Below are 24,947 nucleotides of genomic sequence, written 5' to 3'. Positions count from 1 at the left end.
TATTTAGTCACCTAAAGCTGCAGACAGGCACCTACTGGGATTTTCAAAAGCACCTGAACAGGTTAGACACCTAACTGCAATTGATTTCAATAGCACTTAGGCACCTCACCTGCTTAGGCACTTTTGAAAATCCCTTTAGATGCCTATTTATAGCTATAGGTGCCTAAATAACTTTTGTAAATCTGGCCTTATGTGCCTAAATCACTTTTGAAATTGGGATTTAGGAGCCTAAAATACTTAGGTACTTTTGAAATTTTTACCTAATATTCCCTGTAAATGTCTGGTGGGAATCCTATGTTTGCCTTTATCTAAATTAATTGCTGTAGGTTTTACTAAAAAGACAGACACCTCCCTTTTTCTTTCAGCAAACTATCACGCTAAGATGACCTTATGATAGTTATTTTTGTGCCTTTAAAGAAAAAAATCTCATAGTATTTTGAAGCAGTAATTTTGACAAAAAGAGTAAACCCACTTCATTTTTTTTAAGCCGTGGTCAAGAAGAATCTTCACAAATCGATTTCATTCTGATTAGCTATTTCTTCAGGCAGAGCAGTACAGTCAAATTCTTATCTCAGAAAGCATGAAAGATGTCTAAACTTGTCTCTGTTAACCTATCAATAAGCAGGCTGCTTTCAGGGTTTGGGGTGGGGCTTTTTTTGGTAATTATACATCAGGAAATAGAGAACCTGAGGGATATTTTTGCTGTCAGTTAATTTAACTGTTTCAGTGTTTGTGCAGTAATTTTTTTAAAATTAACAGCAATAATAATAGCCTCTTAGATAGAATACCATGTACATGTAAAAAGCCCAGTGATAAAATACACACTTCATGATTTTTTTGTAACTCCACATAAATTCTCCAAATGGTTTGAGAATGTTAATGTAGTAACACATCACCCATGATATTACTATGAAAGCTTCTGTACAAAGATCTTCCCCAGCATTAATTAACTCTGGCAATGCCCCAGTGAGATAAGTGTTGTTTCCTCCATTTCATAAGGTAACAGACAGAAAGGTTAAGTGATGTGCATGAGATCACACAGCAAGTCAGTAGCAGGAAGTGGAACTAAGCCCAGGAGTCCTGATGTTAGGGGTGAGATTTGCAAAAGCAGTTAGCATTAGCCATGGAGTATGTCTACACTGCAAAAAGCTAGTGCGTTCTTAGTTCAAGTTAGCTACCCCCCATTAGCAAACTTGGGTTAAAATATCAGTGAAGATGTGGCAACTCAGCGTGAGTTCAACTCCATGCTTGAACTGCAGCTGCTAATCCAGGTTAAAAGCCAAGTTAGCATGTCTTCACTGCAATTTTAATGTGAGTTAGCCAACCTGAATTAAGAACATAACTATTTTGGCAGTGTAGACATACCCTAACTGTGCTCCCGTTGACATCAATAGGAGCAGAGTTAATTCAATGCTGAGTGCTTTTGAAACCGCTATCTCTAGAACACCTGTTAAATATTGATCCACATCATTAGAGTCGAGTCACTGCCAGTGAACAGTGTTTCTCAGGGTTCAGCATGTCACCCAGCAGTGCCCTAAACAGTAATGCGTGGCATAACAGTGTATTGGCTATGTAGCTGTAAACTGGCTAAGGCTCTTTTAGTATATAACAGAGAATGTTTAAAACAATAAATTTAAGTAGATTAGAGTGTTTTTGAACAGCTATAGCTAAGAAAAAAATCTACGTTTAGAAAGTATCCACACTATTTGATTCCTGTTAAGCAGCAGATCTTTACATGTCCTCAGCAATGAGTGATTTTGCAACATGATGTGATTAGGAGCAAGGATTTAACGTTTCCAGAATGCTGAAGAACTGTTCCAAATACAATTTTCCTCTTCAGAATTAATACAATGCCAGTGGACCTCTCTCATGCTGTAGATCAGTGGTTCTCAGCCAGGGATACGCGAACCTGTGTGGGTACACAGAGGTCTTCCAGGGGGCACATCAACTCTTCTAGATATTTATCTAGTTTTACAACAGGCTACATAAAAAAGCACTAGCAAAGTCAGTACAAACTAAAATTTCATGCTGACAAAGACTTGTTTATACTGCTCTATATACTATACACTGAAATGGAAGTATTTTATTTATATTCCAATTTATTTTATAATTGTAATGGTAAAAATGAGTACATCAGCAATTTTTCAGTACTACTTTGCTCATAGACTCAAGGACTGGAAGGGACCTCGAGAGGTCATCGAGTCCAGTCCCTTGCCCTCATGGCAGGACCAGATACTGTCTAGACCATCCCTAATAGACATTTATCTAACCTACTCTTAAATATCTCCAGAGATGGAGATTCCACAACTTCCCTAGGCAATCTATTCCAGTGTTTAACTACTCTGACAGTTAGGAACTTTTTCCTAATGTCCAACCTAAATCTCCCTTGCTGCAGTTTAAGCCCATTGCTTCTTGTTCTATCATTGGAGGCTAAGGTGAACAAGTTTTCTCCCTCCTCCTGATGACACCTTTTTAGATACCTGAAAACTGCTATCATGTCCCCTCTCAGTCTTCTCTTTTCCAAACTAAACAAACCCAATTCCTTCAGCCTTCCTTCATAGGTCATGTTCTCAAGACCTTTAATCATTCTTGTTGCTCTTCTCTGGACCCTCTCCAATTTCTCCACATCTTTCTTGAAATGTGGTGCCCAGAACTGGACACAATACTCCAGTTGAGGCCTAACCAGCGCAGAGTAAAGCGGAAGAATGACTTCTCGTGACTTGTTTACAACACACCTGTTAATGCATCCCAGAATCATGTTTGCTTTTTTTGCAACAGTATCACACTGTTGACTCATATTAAGCTTGTGGTCCACTATGACCCCTAGATCTCTTTCTGCCATACTCCTTCCTAGACAGTCTCTTCCCATTCTGTATGTGTGAAACTGATTGTTCCTTCCTAAGTGGAGCATTTTGCATTTATCTTTATTGAACTTCATCCTGTTTACCTCAGACCATTTCTCCAATTTGTCCAGATCATTTTGAATTTTGACCCTGTCCTCCAAAGCAGTTGCAATCCCTCCCAGTTTGGTATCGTCCGCAAACTTAATAAGTGTACTTTTTATGCCAACATCTAAATCGTTGATGAAGATATTGAACAGAACTGGTCCCAAAACAGACCCCTGCAGAACCCCACTTGTTATACCTTTCCAGCAGGATTGGGAGCCATTAACAACTACTCTCTGAGTACGATTATCCAGCCAGTTATGCACCCACCTTATAGTAGCCCCATCTAAATTGTACTTTCCTAGTTTATCTATAAGAATATCATGCGAGACCGTATCAAATGCCTTACTAAAGTCTAGGTATATCACATCCACCGCTTCTCCCTTATCCACAAGGCTCGTTATCCTATCAAAGAACGCTATCAGATTAGTTTGACATGATTTGTTCTTTACAAATCCATGCTGGCTATTCCCTATCACCTTACCACCTTCCAAGTGTTTGCAGATGATTTCTTTGATTACCTGCTCCATTATCTTCCCTGGCACAGAAGTTAAACTAGCTGGTCTGTAGTTTCCTGGGTTGTTTTTATTTCCCTTTTTATAGATGGGCACTATATTTGCCCCCTTCCAGTCTTCTGGAATCTCCCCCGTCTACCATGAGTTTCCCAAAGATAATAGCTAGAGGCTCAGATACCTCTTCTATTAACTCCTTGAGTATTCTAGGATGCATTTCATCAGGCCCTGGTGACTTGCAGGCATCTAACTTTTCTAAGTGATTTTTTACTTGCTCTTTCCTTATTTTCTCTTCTAAACCTGCCCTCTTCCCGTAAGCATTCACTATACTAGACATTCCTTCAGACTTCTCAGTGAAGACCGAAACAAAGAAGTCATTAAGCATCTCTGCCATTTCCAAGTCTCCCGTTACTGTTTCCCCCTCCTCATTGAGCAGTGGGCCTACCCTGTCCTTAGTCTTCCTCTTGCTTCTAACGTATTGATAAAAAGTCTTCTTGTTTCCCTTTATTCCCATAGCTAGTTTGAGTTCATTTTGTGCCTTTGCTTTTCTAATCTTGCCTCTGCATTCCTGTGTTATTTGCCTACATTCGTCCTTCGTGATCTGACCTAGTTTCCATTTTTTATATGACGCCTTTTTATTTTGTAGGTCACGCAAGATCTCAAGGGTAAGCCAAGGTGGTCTTTTGCCACATTTTCTATCTTTCCTAACCATCGGAATAACTTGCTTTTGGGCCCTTAATAGCGTCCCTTTGAAAAACTGCCAACTTTCCTCAGTTGTTTTTCCCCTCAGTCTTAATTCCCATGGGACCTTACCTATCAGCTCTCTGAGCTTACCAAAATCCGCCTTCCTGAAATCCATTGTCTCTATTCTGCTGTACTCCCTTCTACCCTTCCTTAGAATTGCAAATTCTATGATTTCATGATCACTTTCACCCAAGCTTCCTTCTGCTTTCAAATTCTCAACGAGTTCTTCCCTATTTGTTAAAATCAAGTCTAGAACAGCTTCCCCCCTAGTAGCTTTTTCAACTTTCTGAAATAAAAAGTTGTCTGCAATGCAGTCCAGGAACTTATTGGAGAGTCTGTGCCCCGCAGTGTTATTTTCCCAACATATATCTGGATAGTTGAAGTCCCCCATCACCACCAAATCTTGGGCTTTGGATGATTTTGTTAGTTGTTTGAAAAAAGCCTCATCCACCTCTTCCGCCTGATTAGGTGGCCTGTAGTAGACTCCCAGCATGACATCACCTGTGTTTTTTACCCCTTTTAGCCTAACCCAGAGACTCTCCACCCTTCCGTCTCCTATGTCCATCTCCACCTCAGTCCAAGTGTGTACATTTTTAATATATAAGGCAACACCTCCTCCCTTTTTCCCCTGTCTATCCTTCCTGAGCAAACTATACCCATCCACACCAACATTCCAGTCGTGTGTATTATCCCACCAAGTTTCAGTAATGCCAATAATGCCATAGTTGTATTTATTTATTAGCGCTTCCAGTTCTTCCTGCTTATTACCCATAAGGTAACTGTAACACTTTTGTAGTTTTAGATCCAATTTTAAAGCAAGTAGTTTTTAAGTGAGGTTAGTACACAAGACAAATCAGACTCCTGAAAGGAGTACAGTAGTCTGGAAAGGTTGAGAGCCACTGCTGTAGATATCCAAAGGAGTGCAAGCAACTTTATGTAATCCCCTTGACATTTTAATGACTTCAGGGAAGCACCTGTGATGTCATTGTAATGCAGATGGAAGAGTGCATGGTACATTTCTTCACCATCATTTCTTCCTGTTGATATTATTAACAGTTAGATCTATTGCAGTGTCATGGCCAGCTTCCCATGTACGCAGTACCTGATAAAATGAGCCTGGGCCATGTATTTGGTATTGCCATGCCCCGCTTGCCCTGAAACATTGTTTCTTTGTAAAGGATCAAGCAAGGGGAAGCCAAAACAAAATATGTCTCCTTTAAGAAGGTCTCTGGGAAAGAGTAGTCTTCAAGTTCCTAAGGGCCTTAGTTCAGAGCTCCCAAAATTTAGGGTTAGCAAATAAAGTCTCTGGATCCAATCAGTCTAATCCCCTGGAGCCTGAGAGAGACCACAGTTTGCCTGGCTTCTGGGGACCTCTATCCGGCACAGCTCCTTCTTCCTGTTGAAACAGCCCCACCCCAGGGCAGGCTGGGGGATCCTTGAATACACAGGAGCTTACTTCATCTGCCAACTGTAGACTGCTCCTTTAAGGGGTAGTATACCCCGCCACACACTTCTTCTCATGCACTCATTTACTGGCACCATCGCAGGCCTGGGGACTTATTTGTTTGTCTACTAATTTTCACCATAGAGCCCTCCACACACTGGGACACCCATTCCCCTTAACATCAGCAGAGATCCCAAAGTTCTCTCACAGGCAAGAGTGGATTCTGTGCGAGTCACAGTGCTAATATTGCCAACATCAAATAACATGTCTATTCCCCCAGTACTCCAGCCTGGCTCCCCGTGAAACTCATGGGGTATCCATGGAGGTTTTCAGGGAAAAGTGGGTAGCATGGTGCACTTCCGCACTGTTTCATCTTAGATACCTCCAATCTGACTTCCCTCTGTGAGCAGCAGCTGAGGGGACCCATAAGAATCCCAAAAGCCCTATTATTTTTCAGATCCCCTAGAAACACAGCAGCAGCAAGAAAAAGAAAGGGAGAAATATTCGCAAATATCTGCAGTGGCCACAGATGGGACACTAGATGGGGATGTCACTGGTTTATTACACAGACTTCTTTCCCAGGGGTCTGGCTGGTGGGTCTTGCCAACATGCTCATCGACTACCATATTTGGAGTTGGGAAGGAGTTTTCTCCCAGGTCAGATTGACAGAGAGCCTGGAGGTTTTTTTGCCTTCCTCTGCAGTATGGGGCATGGGTCACTTGCTGGTTTGAACTAGAGTAAGTGGTGGATTCTTTGTCACTTGACATCTTTAAATCAAAATTTGAGAGCTCCAGTAATTTACCCAGCCCAGAAGTTAGGGACTTACTAGAGGAGTGGGTCAGTGAGGTCCTAAGGCCTGTGATGTGCAGGTCAGGCTAGATGATCATGATGGCCCATTAAAGTCTATGAAACTAACAGGGTTAATGTCAGCACAGTATGTGTAATACAGAATCTGTTAATATCTGAAATACATTAGCTGGTGTTATATAATCTTTAAAAATATTCTGCACTTTCTATTCATCCAAGGATTTCAAAGTACATTACAAAAAACAATCATCAAAACTCTTGGGAGGTAATGCAGGGATACATAGGGATCACTTTACCTACCTCAAAATTGCAGCTAGCTCTGGAGTGGAGCATTAATATCCCACAGCAATACTACAAAGGATAAATAAATTATACCATATTTCATATCAATATGTGAACTTCATTGGAGTTACAAACATGTAAAAAAAGCAGAGTTTGGCCCATTGACTTAGATTTTAAAAATACAGTATCTTTGCTAATTATATGCAGAGAGAAGACAGACAAGTGGATTTTTAATAATTTTTTCCCCCCAGTCATTGGGTCATATGAATGATTTTGCAAGAAATAAGAAAAGCAGAATTTCACAGCTATAAATACTGAAGATCAGCATTTGTCACTGGTATTCTGAATTACCTGTGGTTCAGATGACAGCTTGTATAATGGGTGTATTAAAATTTACCTATATAAAGGAAATTTTTACACAACCCCTGAATTAAACTCAGAATTCTTACCAAATGAGGTGTGTGTCTTCTCTCTCCTTGAGTGGATGACACACATGGGAATCCTGATTCACAAAGAAATATGGCATGTACCATCAATGACCAATAATTGCACAGTTCAGACAGGTCTGAAGCTGTTGCTTACAATTATAGAGAAAAATACCAGATATTGGCATCCAGATACTGCAGTGACGGGCACATGAGAAATGCCTTGTTAGTGCATTTCTAGATAGTGCATCTTCCTATATAAACAGTCCTGTAAATTGTAACAATCACTTGTCTATGAGCAAAAGCCTTCCTATCCAGTGTCAAATTCTTGCACTGCTGACTCAACCTGGATTTAATCTGCACGTTCCTCTGTCACTAAACTCCTTTGAGAAGTGTTGTTGCAAGTCACAATAGTACAGATGAGCTTTGGCCAGACTCAATACTTTGCTCATGATACCTCTGTGCATATCAGGAGCACATGTAGGGATGATCCTTACAATCCTTACAAGACCTTCAGTACCTCTCTCCTCAAATAGTCCTATCAAAATCATTGAGATTAGTCATACTAACACCTTACTGCCAAAGCAAACTCAGGTACCGAGCACTTTGTAATTCTAGTGCCATGAAGATCTGGCCATCCAGTGAATTTTCCCAGCAGAAGGAACTGGAGCATATCTCCAAAAGCTTAGAGATGCACTCTTCTTTGGGATTACTTGTCCCCATTTTCTCCTAGCACATGGATGGTGAGAATGTGGCACCTTAACTTGGAGTCTCTCTTTTTCTGCTGATGTGCTTGTATTTCTCAGCATGATTTTTTGGCAATCACAGTCATTGCTTCACTCTGTTTATTACATCCGCTAAGTCTCAGTCTCATTTCAGACTCAATGTTCTTGTTCTGTAGTTGCCACTTTTCCTTTCCTTTGAACTTCTCACTGCTATAATATTTAACCAGCTACTACAGGTCTCTCTCTGACACAGCATATGATGGAATGTTAGGATTTCTCTTCCTGCATCACACAGCCTCATTTACATTATTCCACTTGAGTAAACATCCTGACTCTAAGGGTATGTCTACACTGCAAAACAAAACAATCCCCCCTCCCAAAAAAACAGCTCCACAGCAGTATATCTCAGAGCCTGCATCAACTAACTTGGGCTTGCGGGGCTCTCGCTACAGGGCTAAAAATAGACATTCCTGTGTAGACATTCCTGCTCATGCTAGAACCTAGGCTCAGAGACACTCTCTCTTTCCCCTTTGCTGGGTTTCAGAGCCGCGGCTCCAGCTCATCTACACTATTTTTAGCCCTGTACAGCAAGCTTGAGTCAGTTAACTCAGGTTCTGAGACTCACTGCCATGGGTTTTTATTTGCAGTGTGGACATACCTCCTCCTCCATGAATTTGAGAATTAATGCTCAATACACCAAAAAGCATGGATCTTCTTCTGAGCTATTTTGTCTGCATTCTTTAGCATCATATGCGCTCGGTTGGTTTTTTGGAAGGGACAAACTTTACTGCATTCGTTTTATGTAACAATTCGCTTCTATTGCCAACAAGATGCACCCTAAGCTACAGCAAATCCTGCGTCACAGAGAACATATGCTACCTATGTGATAAGGGTTTCATGTTAAAAGAACACACCCATGAGAGATGCAATTTAGTTACATCACGGTCCAAACCTGCCATACTCATTCACTCCAAGTAGTGAAAATATTCATGGAGAGAAGTTCTGCTCAGTGTGAGAGAGAGGCAGAATCAGACCTGTGATGGAAAGGAACTGAATGTTTATTATGTATTTGAAGTTACATCAACAGCCACAGAGACTAGGGTGGGTGCTGTGGGAATTTTATAAATCTAAATTAAATAAACTCTCTCTCTTTATCCTAAGAGTTAAGGTCAAAATTGTGTCTGAATAGAATCCAGCTACCACAAGGGAAAATATATGATGCCTTCTCACCAGATTTCACCTCTTTACAAAGAGCAAAGCAATGGTTCAGATTCTCTGCTACAACCATAAAGTGCGCTCCATAGCTCAGGATGGGAGCTTCAAATGTAGCTTTTGTGCTTTCCGAATCCTGTCCCTGCTGCACACCAAGATGATCCCTTGGCATAATTTAGAGCAGGCTGAGGGCTGCTGCAAATTATACCCACTACCAATGGCCACAAGAAGCCAATACTACAACCAGAGATGACTGGGGCATCATCCAGTCCATGCCCCTTATTCCTAGACATTCCTCCTCAGGGAGGATGGGCTGCAGAGGAGCTCCAGTGCTGGCTCTACACCATGATCCTCCCATGGTGAGTTATGATGTCTCCATGTCCAAATTCTTCTGGGAATATGGTACAAAACCTCTGCCTTGCTCCTGTAGAGCTGGGCCTAAATGTTAGAAAGTCTGCAAATGAACAGCTGACACATTCAGCCACTTCTTTATATCCATATAATCACTAATCAGTCATAATCACTCCAATTGGCTTGCACTGCCCGCACATTAACTCCCAAGCTCCCCATGGCAATGGGAGCTAGGGTCAGGCATCTTCTTGATATGCAGTGGAGTGAAAGGAAACCCATTTATGGCTAAGCCACTAAAAATGTAATGAATAAATGTTTCAAGTGCTTAACATTTATAACACATGAGCGCTTGAGTAGCTCAACTATCAATTACAGAGCCTCGTAACTTCCCAAACCTTCAGAGCTAAATACGCTCATTGCCTTCACTGAGCTACTAAGTTCTCCCGGGTAGTGGGAGTGAAGAGGCAGACAATGACTATACAGCTCCTTAACGTTTTGAGGATGTCCTGAAACATTGGGTCTTAGCCATACCAGTTAAGTGTTTATGCCTTAAAAATTGTAAGTGCTGATTGTGAAAGTAATTTCCAAATTTAAATTAGTAAGTAGCTAAGAATTTTAAGCATTCTAAGTGCTGATGGATTATCACCAGAGCTGCAGTTGATGATTTACTGCTATAAACACCTGTTTCTGACTCACTTATTTTTATTTTCATCAAGAAGCAATATGGCAAGCAGAGCCACAGACAGGAAACATGTTCTGAATATAATAATCTTGAGTTTATATAGCATCTTTTATCACCTCTCCAAAGCTTCCACCACTTCTACTGCATTGAGCTTGATTGTATGGGCTTTATTAGGGATGAAGTGATAAGACCTCGATTTTCTTTTCCTACAGAAACATGGCATAATTCACCAGTCTATCATATGCACTATCATGACTTTAGATTTAAAGAGATAATGTCAAGTAGTTCAGAGCCAAAACTCTGACCTCCCTTAAAATTCTTATCTGCTGTTAATCTCTGGTTTGGTTTTTACTTGACACTGATTTAGCAGTGTCCTTTAGATACTGTGAACTAGTTTCTAAAACTAGATGCATGGGAATCAACCTCAGATAAGAACCTTAACAGAAGGATTTTCTTAACAACATTTTATTCTTTCAGCTGATAACCTCACTGCACTTAGACAAACATTAAGATTCACAACCCTGCTCTGGTTATATAGGATTAGATCGCTCAGAATATCAGGATTTAGACTAGTAGGGCTGGCTCCAGGCACCAGCAAAGGAAGCAGGTGCTTGGGGCAGCCAGTGGAAAAGGGAGGCACCATCTGGGTCTTCAGCAGCAGGTCCCTCTCTCCCTCTCAGAGGGAGGGACCCACCACCGAATTGCTGCCGAAGAATGAAGTGGCGCAGCGGAGCTGCCGCCAAAGTGCTTTTGATCGCGGCTTTTTTTTTTTTTGGCTTAGTTACTTGGGGCGGCAAAAAAGCTGGAACTGGTCCTGTAGACTAGACAGACAAGGGGGAGGTAGTAACTTTTATTGGACCAGCATCTGTTGGTGAAAGAAACAAGCTTTCAAGCTCCACTGAACTCTTCTTTAGAGATGAAAATTTGCCTAAAATCATACAGTAAACTAGGGGAAGAGCTCTAGTCTTAGGTGCTAACACCTAGATCTTACAGTACTTCTAAAATGTCACTGAAACTTGTAACTAAGGAGGACACAGAAGCCTTGCCTAATCTAAAAAGGGTTTTACTGCAAATGGGCCCCAAGATGTTCAGAAAACATGAGTTACTCCTCAAATCTGTCATTGTTGCCTTTCACTTTTTGTCACTTAAGCTTACAACCTTGAAAATTTAACACCAATTGAAGTCATTTGAAGATGACCCTGTATATACATTTTCATTTTTGGAGGATCAAAAGCAGGTTGCATTTTCTTAGAAAGTTTCTTTAATTTCTCTCTTTCTTCCCCTTGCCCCTTTCCTTTTTTTCCTAGTCAGACACAGAGTTTTGGGATAAGATGCAAGCTGAATGGGAAGAAATGGCTCAGAGAAACTGGATTTCAGAGAACCAAGAAGCACATGGCCAAGTAACTATCTCAACCAGTGAGAAGGTAACATCAGTAACCCGCTAACAAAGCGCATCATTTCTGTGCAGGTTTTAGAGTCACTCTCCTCAGTGTCTCTAAGAGGAAAACAAGGAAATTCCTCCCCACAACTACACACTACCTGCCAATAAGGCGAGAATTTCTCAAAAGAGCTCAGCTCCCATGTAGGCACTTGAGTAAGGGTCACATTTTCACAACAGCTCAGCACTCTGAGAGCATATTGGGATCTGAACTCTTTGGAAAATCTGGCTGTATGTGTCACAATAGGAGCTGCTAGGTGCTGAGCACTTCTGAAATCAGGCCCTAAATTAAGAGCGTTCGGCATTTGAAAATCTGGCCCTATGTGTTCAACAATTTCCCATCCTAGGAATGAATTTCTCTCCTCCCACTCCTCATCTCCTTTATGTATTTTTTCTTTAGTTTATATTCTCATTTTCTACATATATTAAAACACTCTTTACCTTGCATTGGCAGGAAGGTGGATTGGGCAATCCTAAAATTCTGATCTCTATGATTTATGACCCAGTTTCTTTCATTTATCTCCCTCAAAAGCACATTGCCTGAGAGCACTTCCACTCCAGGCAGAGATGACCAGGCTTCATTGGCTGACACAAGCTGGGTCACAGTCGCAGAGTGAGGCAAACCCCGTTTCAAACCTAAAACAAGCTCAAGTGCTTGCAATGCTGAGTTGTACCTTGGGTGTTCATTGAAGTTTTCAGGCTATGTCATAAGTGCAAGCACTGAACCAACATGGAGTTGAAAGCACTGGGGGAGGCAGTCCATGTGAGACATGCTCTTTATGCCAAAGTTTGATATATTTGGTGCACACAGGGACCAATCCTGCTCCCATTGAAATGGATGGGGTCTACTGTGTAGGAAGTGACTATCTCCTAAGTATAATACTTTTGCGTTGGGTTCCCTGTGGCGTGCCACCCGGAACTGGGGTACCACAAGCCCTTTCACACACCAGCCTGGGCTCTCTCTCACACTGTGCTACTGTGACAAGCTGCAAAACCCTCCCAGCCAGCACTTTCACCAGCATTCACACACCCAGCTGCAGTTATACGCAGGCTCTCTAGCCACCAGCTTTCCAGCCTAAGACCCCAGGGCAGTACCATCCTCCCCTGGTCAAATCTGGCCAGTATATGGGTTTAATACCTGGCTTGCCTCTTCCTCAATGTGAAGAGACCAACACACACTTGTGATAATCAGGCCAAGATTTTCCCTACGCACTCCAGTCAAAGCTCACTGGTTTGGATTAAAACATAAAATAAATGTATTAACTACAAAAGATAAAATTTAAGTGATTATAAGTGATAGTAAAGAGATCAAAACAGATTAAATAAATAGTAAATAAATAAAATGCAAATTAAGTCTAAGATACTAGAAAGATAGGATATGAACTAACAAATTTTCAGCCTGAGTGATAAACAGGCTGGCAGATTCTTAAGGCACAAGCTGCATTTGCTTTGCAGCTTGGGTTTCCGAGGTTTTCATACACAGGCTAGAAATCTCTTTAGCCTGGGACCATCCCTTCCCCCAGTTCAGTCTTTGTTCCTCAGGTGTTTCCAGGTGTATTGTAGGGAGAGTGATGTCATTTCCCCCTTTTATATCTTCTTCCCACTTCCTGGAAAGCTTTTTTGCTGTGACCTGGGTCGAACAGGTCCCATTGTGTAGTGCTATCTCTGAGAGGTTTCTGTTGTATACAATACCTGGGGAAATCCTCGCGCATGTGTATATTTCCTCAAAAAGCCATTAACATTGTTTGGACTTTTTACTGTTGTACCTGAAAGGCTGCTTGTGGGTGTTTTCAACCTCAACATGTTTCAGTAACACATACATAGGCAAACTTCATAACTTCACATACAATCCAACAAGATATTAATTTCTAGCAGATCAAGACTTTTAGAAGGATACCTCACAAGGCATACTTTGTGCAAAACATATCCTAATTATATGGCAGTGGTGAATAAGGGGGTGCCAGAGTGTCACAACTTTCTTGGAAACTCGGGTAAATATAAAGGGCCAGTAACAAGTGCCCTGATCTGTTGGATGTGAACCACAGCGTTTCACACTTTTTTTTATTGAAACTTTACAAGGGAACTCATACCATTTTCATGCAGCAAAGAAGTTTTACACCTCGCTGGGAAATAATAATAAGCTAATTAACTGTATGTACTTAACATTCCTTGCTACTGTATTTCATCACTGGACCATTAACTATCTGCTCCAGGGCTATTATTTTCATACCGAAAACCCTTTCAGAGACTGGCCTGGTGCGTTTGAGGAAGGATTGAAAAAACTGAAAGAAGGAGACCTGCCCCTCACTATCTTATACATGGAGGCTGCCATTCTACAAGACCCCGGTGATGCAGAGGTATTCATTCCCCTGCCTTTATCTTGGGAGGGGAAGCAGCTACAAGTGTCTCACTTCACATAGCATAGCAAGGATGGGGAGGATTCATGGTCAAAACTTTTGGCAGTAGTTATTACGTGAAATAAAGTGGAAGGTAACAATGTATAAGGAGCATCACATACTTTGAAATGAATCAAGCAGAACTGATCAAACAATGAAAAAACTTATTTTTGCAGTTTCAGAACTTTAAAGCTATTATTTGAAGATGTTAAATCAGTTTATTAGAAATTATTTGACATGACCATCAAAATTTTTCAGTTACCAAAAATTCTGGCAAATAAAAAATGTTTATAACCATTTTCAATCAAATGTACATATTCAATCAATATATTTTTAAGTATTTCTTTTGTTTTGTTTGTATTTTGAGGAGGGAGGGAACATTTCAACAATTTTTCAAAAAAAAAATTCCATTGTAGAAAAAGACCATTTTTCAATTTAAAAAAAATCCCCCCCGCTCTAGAATTAAGATATTCTTCAAATCTATATTGCAGGATCCTAGCAAACATTACAGCATTGTTATTTGTAAACAGTAATCTCAGAAACACGTAGGAATACTGGCCAATGAGTAAGGAAATGGAAGGTTCTGAGATATGGCAGAGAAAGTTAATTGTAGTTGATACTAGCATACGGCAAAAACTAGGGCTGTGATATATTTCAAGGCTGCATGGCTGAAAGTGCTTCATCTGCTGTGTGTTTTGGGTATCTAATGTTAAAAGGCAGTGTCAATTATTTGAATTTTAGAGCTGAAATTGATGTGTGGGATGTGGCAGCAACAAAAAATAGCCTAGGAGTCAGGTGTGAAGAAAGGAGGAGCCAAAGACAGAGTCCTATAGGGCAGGAAGAGAAAGGATTTCACAATGTACCTGACTGACATAATGCAATTTATATTAAACTGTCTTAGGAGCAACATGAAGCAGAAATAAGCCACTTACAATGGGTGCCGTTAAAATACTGATGTTTACTGTACTGCAGTAGTTGTCACACTTAGAAATCATAAAGATAATGGCATGTCAAGTATTTAATAGGCCCACTGAATGTTTATTATTTGCATTAAAGGCTGTGTTACAAGCACAATTTCAGCCTGTATATTTGTCACAGGGTGGTCTACTCACTGCTGTGTGGTGTGTCCTGGTGATTAGCTCCACCCAGTTCAGTGTCTCCTTTCTTCTCACAGTATGGCTGCCTCATGACTCAGCCCTCCGGCCAAGTCACTCTCTGTTTTCCCCTTCTGGGCAAGTTTTTTCAGAGTCCTTCTGCACTGGCATCCGCACACCCACTGCGCTGACTGCATCACTCCCACAGTGACTCAGGCAGTCTTCCCCTTCACTGCCACTGGCAATCCCATTCTGCGGTGGATGATAAGGGAACCCAGACTCATCCTCTGCTCTGGGTTCCAGTCCAGAGCCCTAGAGCAAGCAGTTAAGGTTTGTAGCTACACTAACCTAACTGCTTTCACCCCTACACTATTTCTACTGTGCTTCTCCAAGCTTTTCATTCTTCAGCCTTCCTAGTCAGACTCCCCTCTCTCAGGCCTACTAAGGCTCTTCCTGGGTTCCTATGCCCCATCTTCTCCCTTACCTCAGGGGGAGAGATTACAGATTTACTCTCATGCTGCTGACAGTCTCCTGGCTTTATAGAAGTCCCACCTATTCCCTCAGAGGTGAGCTTCCTTCTAATTAGCTCCCTCCCCACAGCCTAAATCTTATGCATTTGCAGCTTAATTGACTGATTGGGACCCACCCCACTTAATTCAGTTCATCCAGAGCAGGCACAGGGAGTACACCTCATCACAGAATTTAAAAGCTATGACTTTTTTGGGAGAAGGGTATTCCTTTCATTGTGCAAGGGTGTATGGGGCAAAATATTAGGGGACCAGCTCCTCAGTTGGCATAACTTGCTATAGCTTCACTGAAAACAGTGGAAAAGAAAGAGTAGGATTCAATATAGTACTCTAAAGTCTGTCTTCAGATATGCACAGGCCACTGCACCTAAAATCAACAGGAGTGGTTGTGTATGTGCATCTGAGTCCCACTGTGTCTATTGCTGTATGTACATGATGCAACAAAATGATGCTGTAGAATCCCCCTCACACTGTAGGGGTGAGATTATTTTCTTCTGAATTTTCAGATAAAAGCTTGAAACATCAGAATCCATTTAGAATGTGCCATAACTCACCTGTGAGAAAACAGTATGGGATCTGACAATGTAGAATCACCATTGACTTAAATGGGAACTTCCCATGGATAAACGTGGCCTAAAGATATCCAAAATCACTTTGGTTTGTACTGTTGGTGTATTGGCAATAGAAGTACTGTAGTTAGGCCAGTGTTGGATACATGCTGCTGTCTATATGTATCCATTTATTTAAGTAAGCATAGGGATCTTGCTCTGTGATTCCAATTGTACTTGGGGACATATCATAAAATAACAGTTATTATTTTGCAGGCCTGGCAGTTTCTTGGTATAACACAGGCAGAGAATGAAAATGAGCAAGGAGCTATTGTCGCCCTCCAAAGGTAGATGACGATATTTGCAAAATAATGGATCCCATCAATATTAGTTAATGGATGCCTGTGTGTATTTCATCTCACACTTGTGTTCTGACCTTTTACATTTAATTGGGGGGTAGTGGGTGGAAATAACTGGCATACAGAAGAGATGTGCTACCTCTAGTTTCCATAGTAACTCTGGAGGCATGATTTTGCATTCCTATGGAGTTAATGGCAATATTAAATCTAATATTTAATTAAATAAATAGAAACACAAAAGAAAACCTACATGTCACAACAAACCTGAATTAGGCACAATGCAAATAAAATGTCTTTTCAATATTCTAGACACTTGATATATTTTGTAAATGTTTCTGTCTTAATGAAAATGTTTCCTTAATTGGATGGAGCTTCCCAGCCACTGAATACTAATTGATGGAGAACATTGCTAGGTTGATGGGAATATAATGATCACACTATACCTGTGAAGTAAATGCCTATTCCTAAATATCAGAGTTATTATTCTGCCTTTATCTGTAGCGAGTGTTTCTGCGCTATATTCCGTTTCCACTTGCAGCCAAGTATACACTCTAAACTTAATTGCATTAGCTATGTTAACATTCAAGCCAATTTACCTAAGGATACTTCAATTACTGTAACTCATTTATATGTAATGTAATCTTTTCCTTACCTGCACAGAAGTCCAAAGTGTTCCCTGACAAATTTGTTTGTCCCTGATAGGTTGAAACGTGCAGCAATGCCACTCAAAGATACAGCAGACCAGATTCCCCTGTGCATTATGCTGGTGTAAAGCTGGAGAAAGTCCATGGAAGTCCGTGGGCTGATGCTGGCTTTACAAAGGTGTAGCTGAGAGCAGAATCTGGCCCAACAATTCTATTGAAAAGGATGGGCTTTAGTTTCAATCTTCAAAATATCTTTTTACCTAGCCAAATGCCTTCTACAACTGCCCACTTCTAGATTACTCCAAAGTCTTCTATTTGTTTAGTAGTCAGGTGCTATTAAAAAAAGGCTTCCTCCCACATTTGCTATGCCATGCTGATAACAGAAAGTGTGGGGAGTATTAGCTTTTTATTTATATAACACCATAGTCGCAGATGGCACGTAACACACAAAAACAAGGCAAGTTCCCTGCTCCAAGATCCTGCTATCCTTATTAACGTGAGTGGTTCTTTACACATACAAGCAATCCCACAGAAGCCACTAGCACAACTTTTGTGAGTAAAGGTTGCAGGATCAGGCCCTATGTTGGAAGAATTGATGCGCTGCATTTTGCTAAAAGAAACTAAGATATTTTTCTTCTCTATTTAGGTGCTTGCAGCTACAGCCAAACAATTTAAAAGCTCTGATGGCCTTGGCTGTGAGCTACACTAATACTGGCCATCAACAGGAAGCTTGTGAAGCTTTAAGAAACTGGATAAAGCAAAACCCAAAATACAAGTATATAGTGAAGAGCAAAAGAGGGTCTCCAGCACCTACCAGGAGAAAGTCTGAGCCATCAAAAGAAAGGTAAACCTGGATTAGCATCCTGAAGAAGTTAGGCCCAGATTCCCTAAGGGATTTTGGCTTTTAACTTCCATTGATTTCAATGGAGTTTCTCAAATGTACAGTGCGCTGCTCAGATATTTTTAAGTTACATAGGAACATAAGAATTTTGATCCCTAATAAGACCCAACAAAATGATGCTGTAGAATCCCCCTCACACTGTAGGAGTGAGATTATTTTCTTCCACATTTTCAGATAAAAGCTTGAAACGTCAGAATCCATTTAGAATGTGCAATAACTCATCTGTGAGAAAACAGTATGGGATCTGACAGTCCATTAGCCTGTCTCTGACAGTGGCTGCTTCAGAAGAAAGTGTAAGAGTCCTCCAGTAAGCATACGTGGGATAATCTTCCCCTTATTGGGTCTCATTCTGGTCTCTAATAGTTGGAGATTAGTTTAAGCCCTGAAGCATGAGATTTACTTTCCCTTCAACAAAATTTATCATTAATTATAATTCTAGGTTTCTTGATATCCACATAAATGTCCAATTCCTCTTGGGGAATCTTCCTAAATTCTTGACCACAATGACTCCCTGGTGTCTTCCTAAACAATCCCAATCTTTTAAATCTCTCTTCATATAGAGTTTTTCCAGACCCTTGGTCATAGCCCTTCTCTGAACCTCTCTAATCTTGCAATATCTTTTTTTGAGATGGGGTAACCAGTACCACACACAGTATTCCAGATTAGACTGTACCACTGATTTATAGACATTATGATATTCTCCACCTTACTGTCCAGAAAGAGTAAGAAAAACAATTCCAATTGAAGTGATTAAATCATTGGATCAGGAAAATCTTTTTAAAATATGGTATAGTATCCGTGTGAACGCACACAAGCACATAGTCCGTTCAGAACATTTAGAAGTTGTTCTGCAGCAGACGGTAAACTTCCCTTTTACCACCAGTTCCTATTGTTATTTTGGCAGTTGGTCTAAATGTTAGATTTCCACTTACATTGGTGGTGAAAGGTATCTATTTCTGAACTTTTTAAATACTTTCAGCAACTTCTTCATAGACCCAAAATGCTGAGATTCCATTTGTGCCATTTAGAAATGGGGCGTTATGTTTATTCTTCGAAGGGTAGCCATGTTAGTCTGGATCTGTAAAAGCAGCAAAGAGTCCTGTGGCACCTTATAGATTAACATGGAGCATGAGCTTTTGTGGGTGTATACCCACTTCGTCGGATGCATGACCACCCACGAAAGCTCATGCTCCAATACATCTGTTAGTCTATAAGGCGCCACAGGACTCTTTGATGTTTATTATTGTGATCTACAAGCCTTGTGCTAGCAGGATCATTTTGACTGAGCAACAATGAAATAGGGAGCTCCTACTGAATGATGAAGTGCATTATATTGGGCTTAATCCAAAGTCTGTGAATTTAGGAATCTAAATTTTGGCATCTGTCTTTGAAATCTTGGCTGTAGATTTCAAAATCTTTATCTAAGACTCTTGAGGACTGATCACCATTTTTGTCAAACTGGTTTCCTTGCTTTAACCTTGAAAGCAGCCCCTACTCCATTTTTTAGAGTGCCTGAGAGAATTGATCCGGCTTCAACAGATCTTATAGCCCATATTTTAGATATGCCTGAGTTTTCTGCAGCACATTGGCTTAGTGCTCGTAAACCTTTGAACTCTAATGGCCGGTTCTCAACCAGAGTCAGAATAAGTCATTACAACAATTGAGCTGAAGATGTCTATTTTGCACATGTTTGGGAGGAGTATAAAGACTTGCATTGCTGGCTGTGCAGTAGATGGTGCAGCATTTACAGAGAACTGTAAGATGCAACTTGGTGTTATTTTTCACTCTTTTCTAGTTCATTACTCGAAGAAGTAAAGGAAGTGTACCTAGAGGCAGCTCACCAGAATGGTGAGATGATAGACCCTGACTTACAAACAGGACTTGGAGTGCTTTTCCATCTGAACAGAGAATTTAACAACGCAATAGACGCATTTAATGCTGCCTTAACTGTTCGGCCAGAGGTACCTATTATGTTTTTGTATTTAAAAAAAAGTTTCATTTTACAAGCCACTCTCTCTTCCTTTCCCACTTGAAACTGACCAGTATGAATGAGACGTCTCTTCAGCCATTAAAATTTTAATACCTGAAATAGAAATGTTAATTGTAAGAGAGCCCTAATGAGAAACAGATTTATGCGTGTCCAATTTTTGGCTGCACACTGATTAATTGGAGTAATTTTATTAAGTTGTCTAGAATCATGAGTCAGAACCTCACATTCCACACCAATTAACAGAAGGTACAAGTATTTTCTGTACTGTTCATTACTTTTGTGGGAGGAGGGGAAGGTCTCTCATCCTTTTGTCTTAAACCAATAGTAGAAAACTCTCATTTTGTTATCAGGACTATTCATTATGGAACCGCCTTGGAGCAACCTTGGCAAATGGGGATCGAAGTGAGGAAGCTGTGGAGGCATATACTAGAGCTTTAGAAATTCAGCCAGGCTTCATTAGGTCCAGATACAATTTGGGAATAAGCTGCATCAACCTAGGAGCTTACAGGTGAGTTATGAAAAGAATATCAACATTTAAAGCCAAAAGTAAGGTGGGCATCTAAAAACTGAAAATTTATTTTTGAGCTAAAAGTCTATAACATGTATTCTGATCTTTGTTTAATGTAAGATATTGTTATACTCTTTGGATGCATGTAAAGCACTTTGGAATATGGGATAATATTCATTGTACAATATAATAAAACATTGAAGAGTATGTTATAAAAAGTTAAGGCCTCAGTTCAGCAAGGTAGTTAAGCAGTAGACTCAGTGAGACTAATCATTTGATTAAGTGTTTTGCTGAATCAGGGCCTACGAGCCAAATATCTCATTTTGTCACAACAAATTTTATAAGGCAACAGGAGGCAACAAAGACAGAGCGCTGGGTAGAGAGCCAGGAGACCTTGGTTTCAGAGCTGATTTGGGGAAAAAGTTCCCCATGAATAATTTCAACAAAGATGAAAAAAACTGTTTTTCATCTAAATTTTTCTATGACTTTTTTGGAGTTTTTGTAAAAAAAAAAAAAAAAGTAAGTAAGTTTGGGGGAAAAATGTTCTTCAGTTGCAGAAAGTAGAAAATATTAATAAAAAACAGACATTCTAACAAGTAGCCATTTCCATTGGCAAAACTTTAATGGAAAATTTTAACCAGCTCCCCTGAGGTCATTTCTGTCTTTTCCACTGACCTTCTGTGTTTCCTTGGGCAAATCCCTTGATCTCTCAGACTCATTTTTACCTTTTAAAATGAGAACAACATTACTTACCTTCCTTTGCAGAGGGTTTTGCAATTTATGGATGAAAAGCACCAAGTATCAATTGAGATTTTCAAAGCAGTTGATTTTAAAACATTCTTTGCAATATGTGAAACACTAATAATGCAGCATCGTGAATTTGAAAGTGAAAATGAAAACGACATTGATTTGCATTGCCCAAACTGAACAAAATGTGAAGTAACAATTATTATAATTACTACATTTTTCATCACTAATGAGGCATAACATGCTGTATCAAGAAAGCAAACTGGGTGACCGAGTCGACCGCTGCTGCTCCCCCGTCGACTCCACTTCTGTCTCTCGCGTGTGGTGGAGTTCCGGAATGACGGCAGAACGATCGGGGATCGATTTTATCGTGTCTACACTAGATGCGATAAATCAATCCCCAATAGATCGATCACTACCAACCAATCTGGTGGGTAGTGTAGACATGGCCCCACATGAGTCCTTACTAGCGAAGGGATGTCTTAACAGAACGGAACAATACCTAATTTTCTATAACATTACACACTCAGTACAGACAGCTTTCAAAACAGTGATTTCGGGCCAGATCCTGGAGTATGTTCAAAGGCAAAACTCATAGACCTTCAGTATATTGCTAAACCAAACCCAACCATTCAAAAATCATGCCTCAAATGCCAAAAAATCAGGAGATTTAAAAAAAAAAGATGTTGGGTTCTATTTGTTTGTCTTCTGATTTTTGAGCCTTTAGGACTACTATGTTCCTTTTTGTAATTATTTCAGGAGGAAGCCAAACAGTTTGGTTTACTTCCTGGAAATAAAGTCCCACATACCCATTTACCATTAAATGCATATTCCAGGCACTTGGTTTATTTGAAATTGGGGGTTTTCCCCTTTAGTGGCTCATTTTCCATGCTTGCCATCAAAACGCCTAGCCAGTGGACTGGTGTGCCAGCCAGCCTTTTTCACTTCTATCTTAGGTTTTTATATGGCCCCATCAGCACAGTCTCCAAGCATCTCACAGTCATTACGTATTTATCCTCACAACACCCTTGTGAAGTGGGGAAATGCTATTATTCCATTTTACAGAAGGGCAACTGAGGTCCGGAGAGACTAAGTGACTCATCCAGAAAATCTGTGATGGAGCAGGGAATTGAACCGGGGTCTCCCAAGTCAGTACTCAAATGACTGGACCATCCATACATGCCTGTCAGATCATAAGACAAGACGGTCTCTCTCCGTAAACCCCTTTTGTGTAAGTCTATCGCTCAATATACATTTCATACACAGACCAGGTTCTCTGTGTGAATCAAGGGTAAAATCCAGGTCTGTGTAAAAAGAGTCCCAAGTGTCAACAATACAATTAAGATAAAGCACATGTATAATGGAATTCATAACCACACTAAGGAGAATTTCCCCAGGCACTTGAGTAGGTTCATCTCTGCATCACTACACAAATGCAGCCTTTTTGATACATAACAATGAAGTCTTGCAGCAACACTTTTGTCCGGAATTGTTAAAGGCAGATCAAGCAAGAATACTACAAAGAGATTGTGGTCTCCCATGTTGTCAGATAATGTGTTTGATTTTACTGTAATGCCTTAGAAGGAAGACAAAATATACTTTATTTTTTTAAACAAAAGAGATTATGTTGTAATATGCGGATGTTGCCTTTCTTTCCTCCCCTCACAGAGAGGCTGTCAGCAATTTTCTCACTGCTCTCAGCTTGCAAAGAAAAAGCAGGAATCAACAACAGGTTACCCAGCCGGAAATTTCAGGCAATATCTGGGCAGCTCTCAGAATCGCTCTGTCTATGATGGACCAGCCAGAACTATTTCAAGCCGCTAATTTGGGTGATCTGGATGTTCTGTTAAGAGCTTTTAACCTAGAACCATAAAAAAAAAAGCAGCCAAGTCACTAAGATGTATTAGGAAATGCAAAACTCTTTCATTACCAGTTTCAAAATGACCAAGGACACTTTCCAAAAGATCGTGAGCCGTAGAACACTATGGGAAGTTCTACCAGACATCACTCAATTCCTGGAACTCTTCAAAAGCACAAAACTTTGTAAATACTATTGAACTCGAAGGATTAAAATGAACAGCAGCTAATCTGACAAAGACCTGACCTAGATGAAGCAGTCATACCCGAAGAACCCATCCCGTGCAAGATATGCACATATATACACTCACACCTATACAGAAAAAATATATTTAAGAGAAAACCTAATAATCATTGTTGCACATTAGAGTGGGAAGCAGCACATCAAAGGAACCTTATTGCTCACTGCACTGAATTGACACCACACGCCCCTACAATGTGGAGTCCCTATACTTTGTTTGTTGGCCACTCTCTTCAAGGTCCTACTTCCACATAGCTCTGCCAGGAGGTACATGTACGGTAGATAAATTTTGTGGTGAATATATCAGCTGGCAATCAATAAGGGCTTTGTTTGTAAAGGTACCTTGATTCAATGTTACTTTTGGACCTAATTCACAGGCCCTCGGAGATGGAATTCAAGAGGAATTCTGCACATGGAGGATTTACAGGGTTAGGCTCTTTAGGGATGAGCTTTGTAAGCAGAAGCAGTAATTTGCACTAGAATTTTTGTTGTTTGTACCAATTACGGCCCCAATCCTGCAAAGAGTAGGACTCTGCCTATGTGGAGGTCCTGGTAGGTGTCAGGCCTGTGTATGTGCATAAGCACTTTAATCTTTTTGTAAATGTATGCTGTGCTTTTATTTATTTTTAAAGTAGGAACAAAAGATTTAAGGAGATATATATATATATATATATATATAGCCATGTTGGCATAAAGGACCAAATATAATTTCTTGACACTAGATAGAGAGCTTTCCAAATAGTAGTGTTAAAAATGCAAATAGGGTATCAGTTATAATCTCAAATGAATAGAATATTTATTATGCATGTACCAGTAGTTTCACATACACACAAAAATACAGATTAACTGGAAGTAAATGTCATCTTAGAAAAAAAAATGAATCTCTTCCTTCAGCTTTCCGCAGGAACTAAAGAAGAATCTGTTTAGGAGCGGATGTCTACAGACCATACTCTGGGAGAAAACTTCCACTGAAGTGAAAAGATTTGCTTGAATAAGGAATTTAGGACAGGAGCTATAGAGGTTGATCCTGCTCTCATTGAAATCAATGGCAAAACTCTGACTGACCTCAATGGTTGCAGAATCAAGACCTTAGTTTTCATCAGTGTTTAAAGCTCCTAAGATACAGCCGGAATCTACAAGGTTCCAAATGCTTCCTATAAAGTGCTGAGCACTTTCAAGTCTGACTTCAGAGTGAGTTTTTCAGCACATATTAGGGGTTGGGTACAATGCACATGTATAGCACAAAGGGATTCCATCCATCAAAGACAGATTTATAGAGTTGTACAGTTAATTTTCAAGCATTGTGGGTTGGGTTGTTTTTTTTAGTACTTTCTCTAAATAATGAAAAACATTTTTACATTAAAAATATACTGCGTTGGTTTGTGTTCAGGAATGGACAGGACAGGGTAGCTATTGCAGGTGAAAGCGGGGAAAGTAACACATTCCCTATAAATGACATTTTAACCTCCCCTCCCCCTGCCACCCCCAAAGAGCTGTATCAAAAAAGCCACTGCGCAGATTGTAGGGCAAGGGGTCTATTTCATTAGTACAAATAAAAAGTTTCTTGC

The 24,947-nt window shown here is 40.2% G+C and overlaps 1 protein-coding gene across 4 annotated transcripts in view; it reads left to right on the top strand.

Annotated features, from left to right (window-relative positions):
- PEX5L (peroxisomal biogenesis factor 5 like) overlaps positions 1–24,947 on the top strand; it is a 175,292-nt gene that overhangs the window by 142,730 nt on the left and 7,615 nt on the right. For 3 of the 4 annotated variants that reach the window (XM_050965943.1, XM_050965944.1, XM_050965942.1), the window contains 7 exons: positions 11,437–11,553; positions 13,781–13,924; positions 16,409–16,479; positions 17,782–17,979; positions 19,832–19,997; positions 20,377–20,534; positions 22,950–24,084. In XM_050965943.1, coding sequence (XP_050821900.1) covers positions 11,437–11,553; positions 13,781–13,924; positions 16,409–16,479; positions 17,782–17,979; positions 19,832–19,997; positions 20,377–20,534; positions 22,950–23,154 — 1,059 coding nt within the window. In that variant the 3' untranslated portion in view covers positions 23,155–24,084. Of the gene's footprint in view, positions 1–11,436; positions 11,554–13,780; positions 13,925–16,408; positions 16,480–17,781; positions 17,980–19,831; positions 19,998–20,376; positions 20,535–22,949; positions 24,085–24,947 lie in introns of those variants that run through there. The other variant, XR_007776027.1, reaches the window with a different exon arrangement.

The sequence above is a fragment of the Gopherus flavomarginatus genome, chromosome 8 (genome assembly GCF_025201925.1).
Source record: "Gopherus flavomarginatus isolate rGopFla2 chromosome 8, rGopFla2.mat.asm, whole genome shotgun sequence".
Lineage (NCBI taxonomy): Eukaryota > Metazoa > Chordata > Testudines > Testudinidae > Gopherus > Gopherus flavomarginatus.
This window is presented reverse-complemented; position numbering and strand designations above follow the sequence as displayed.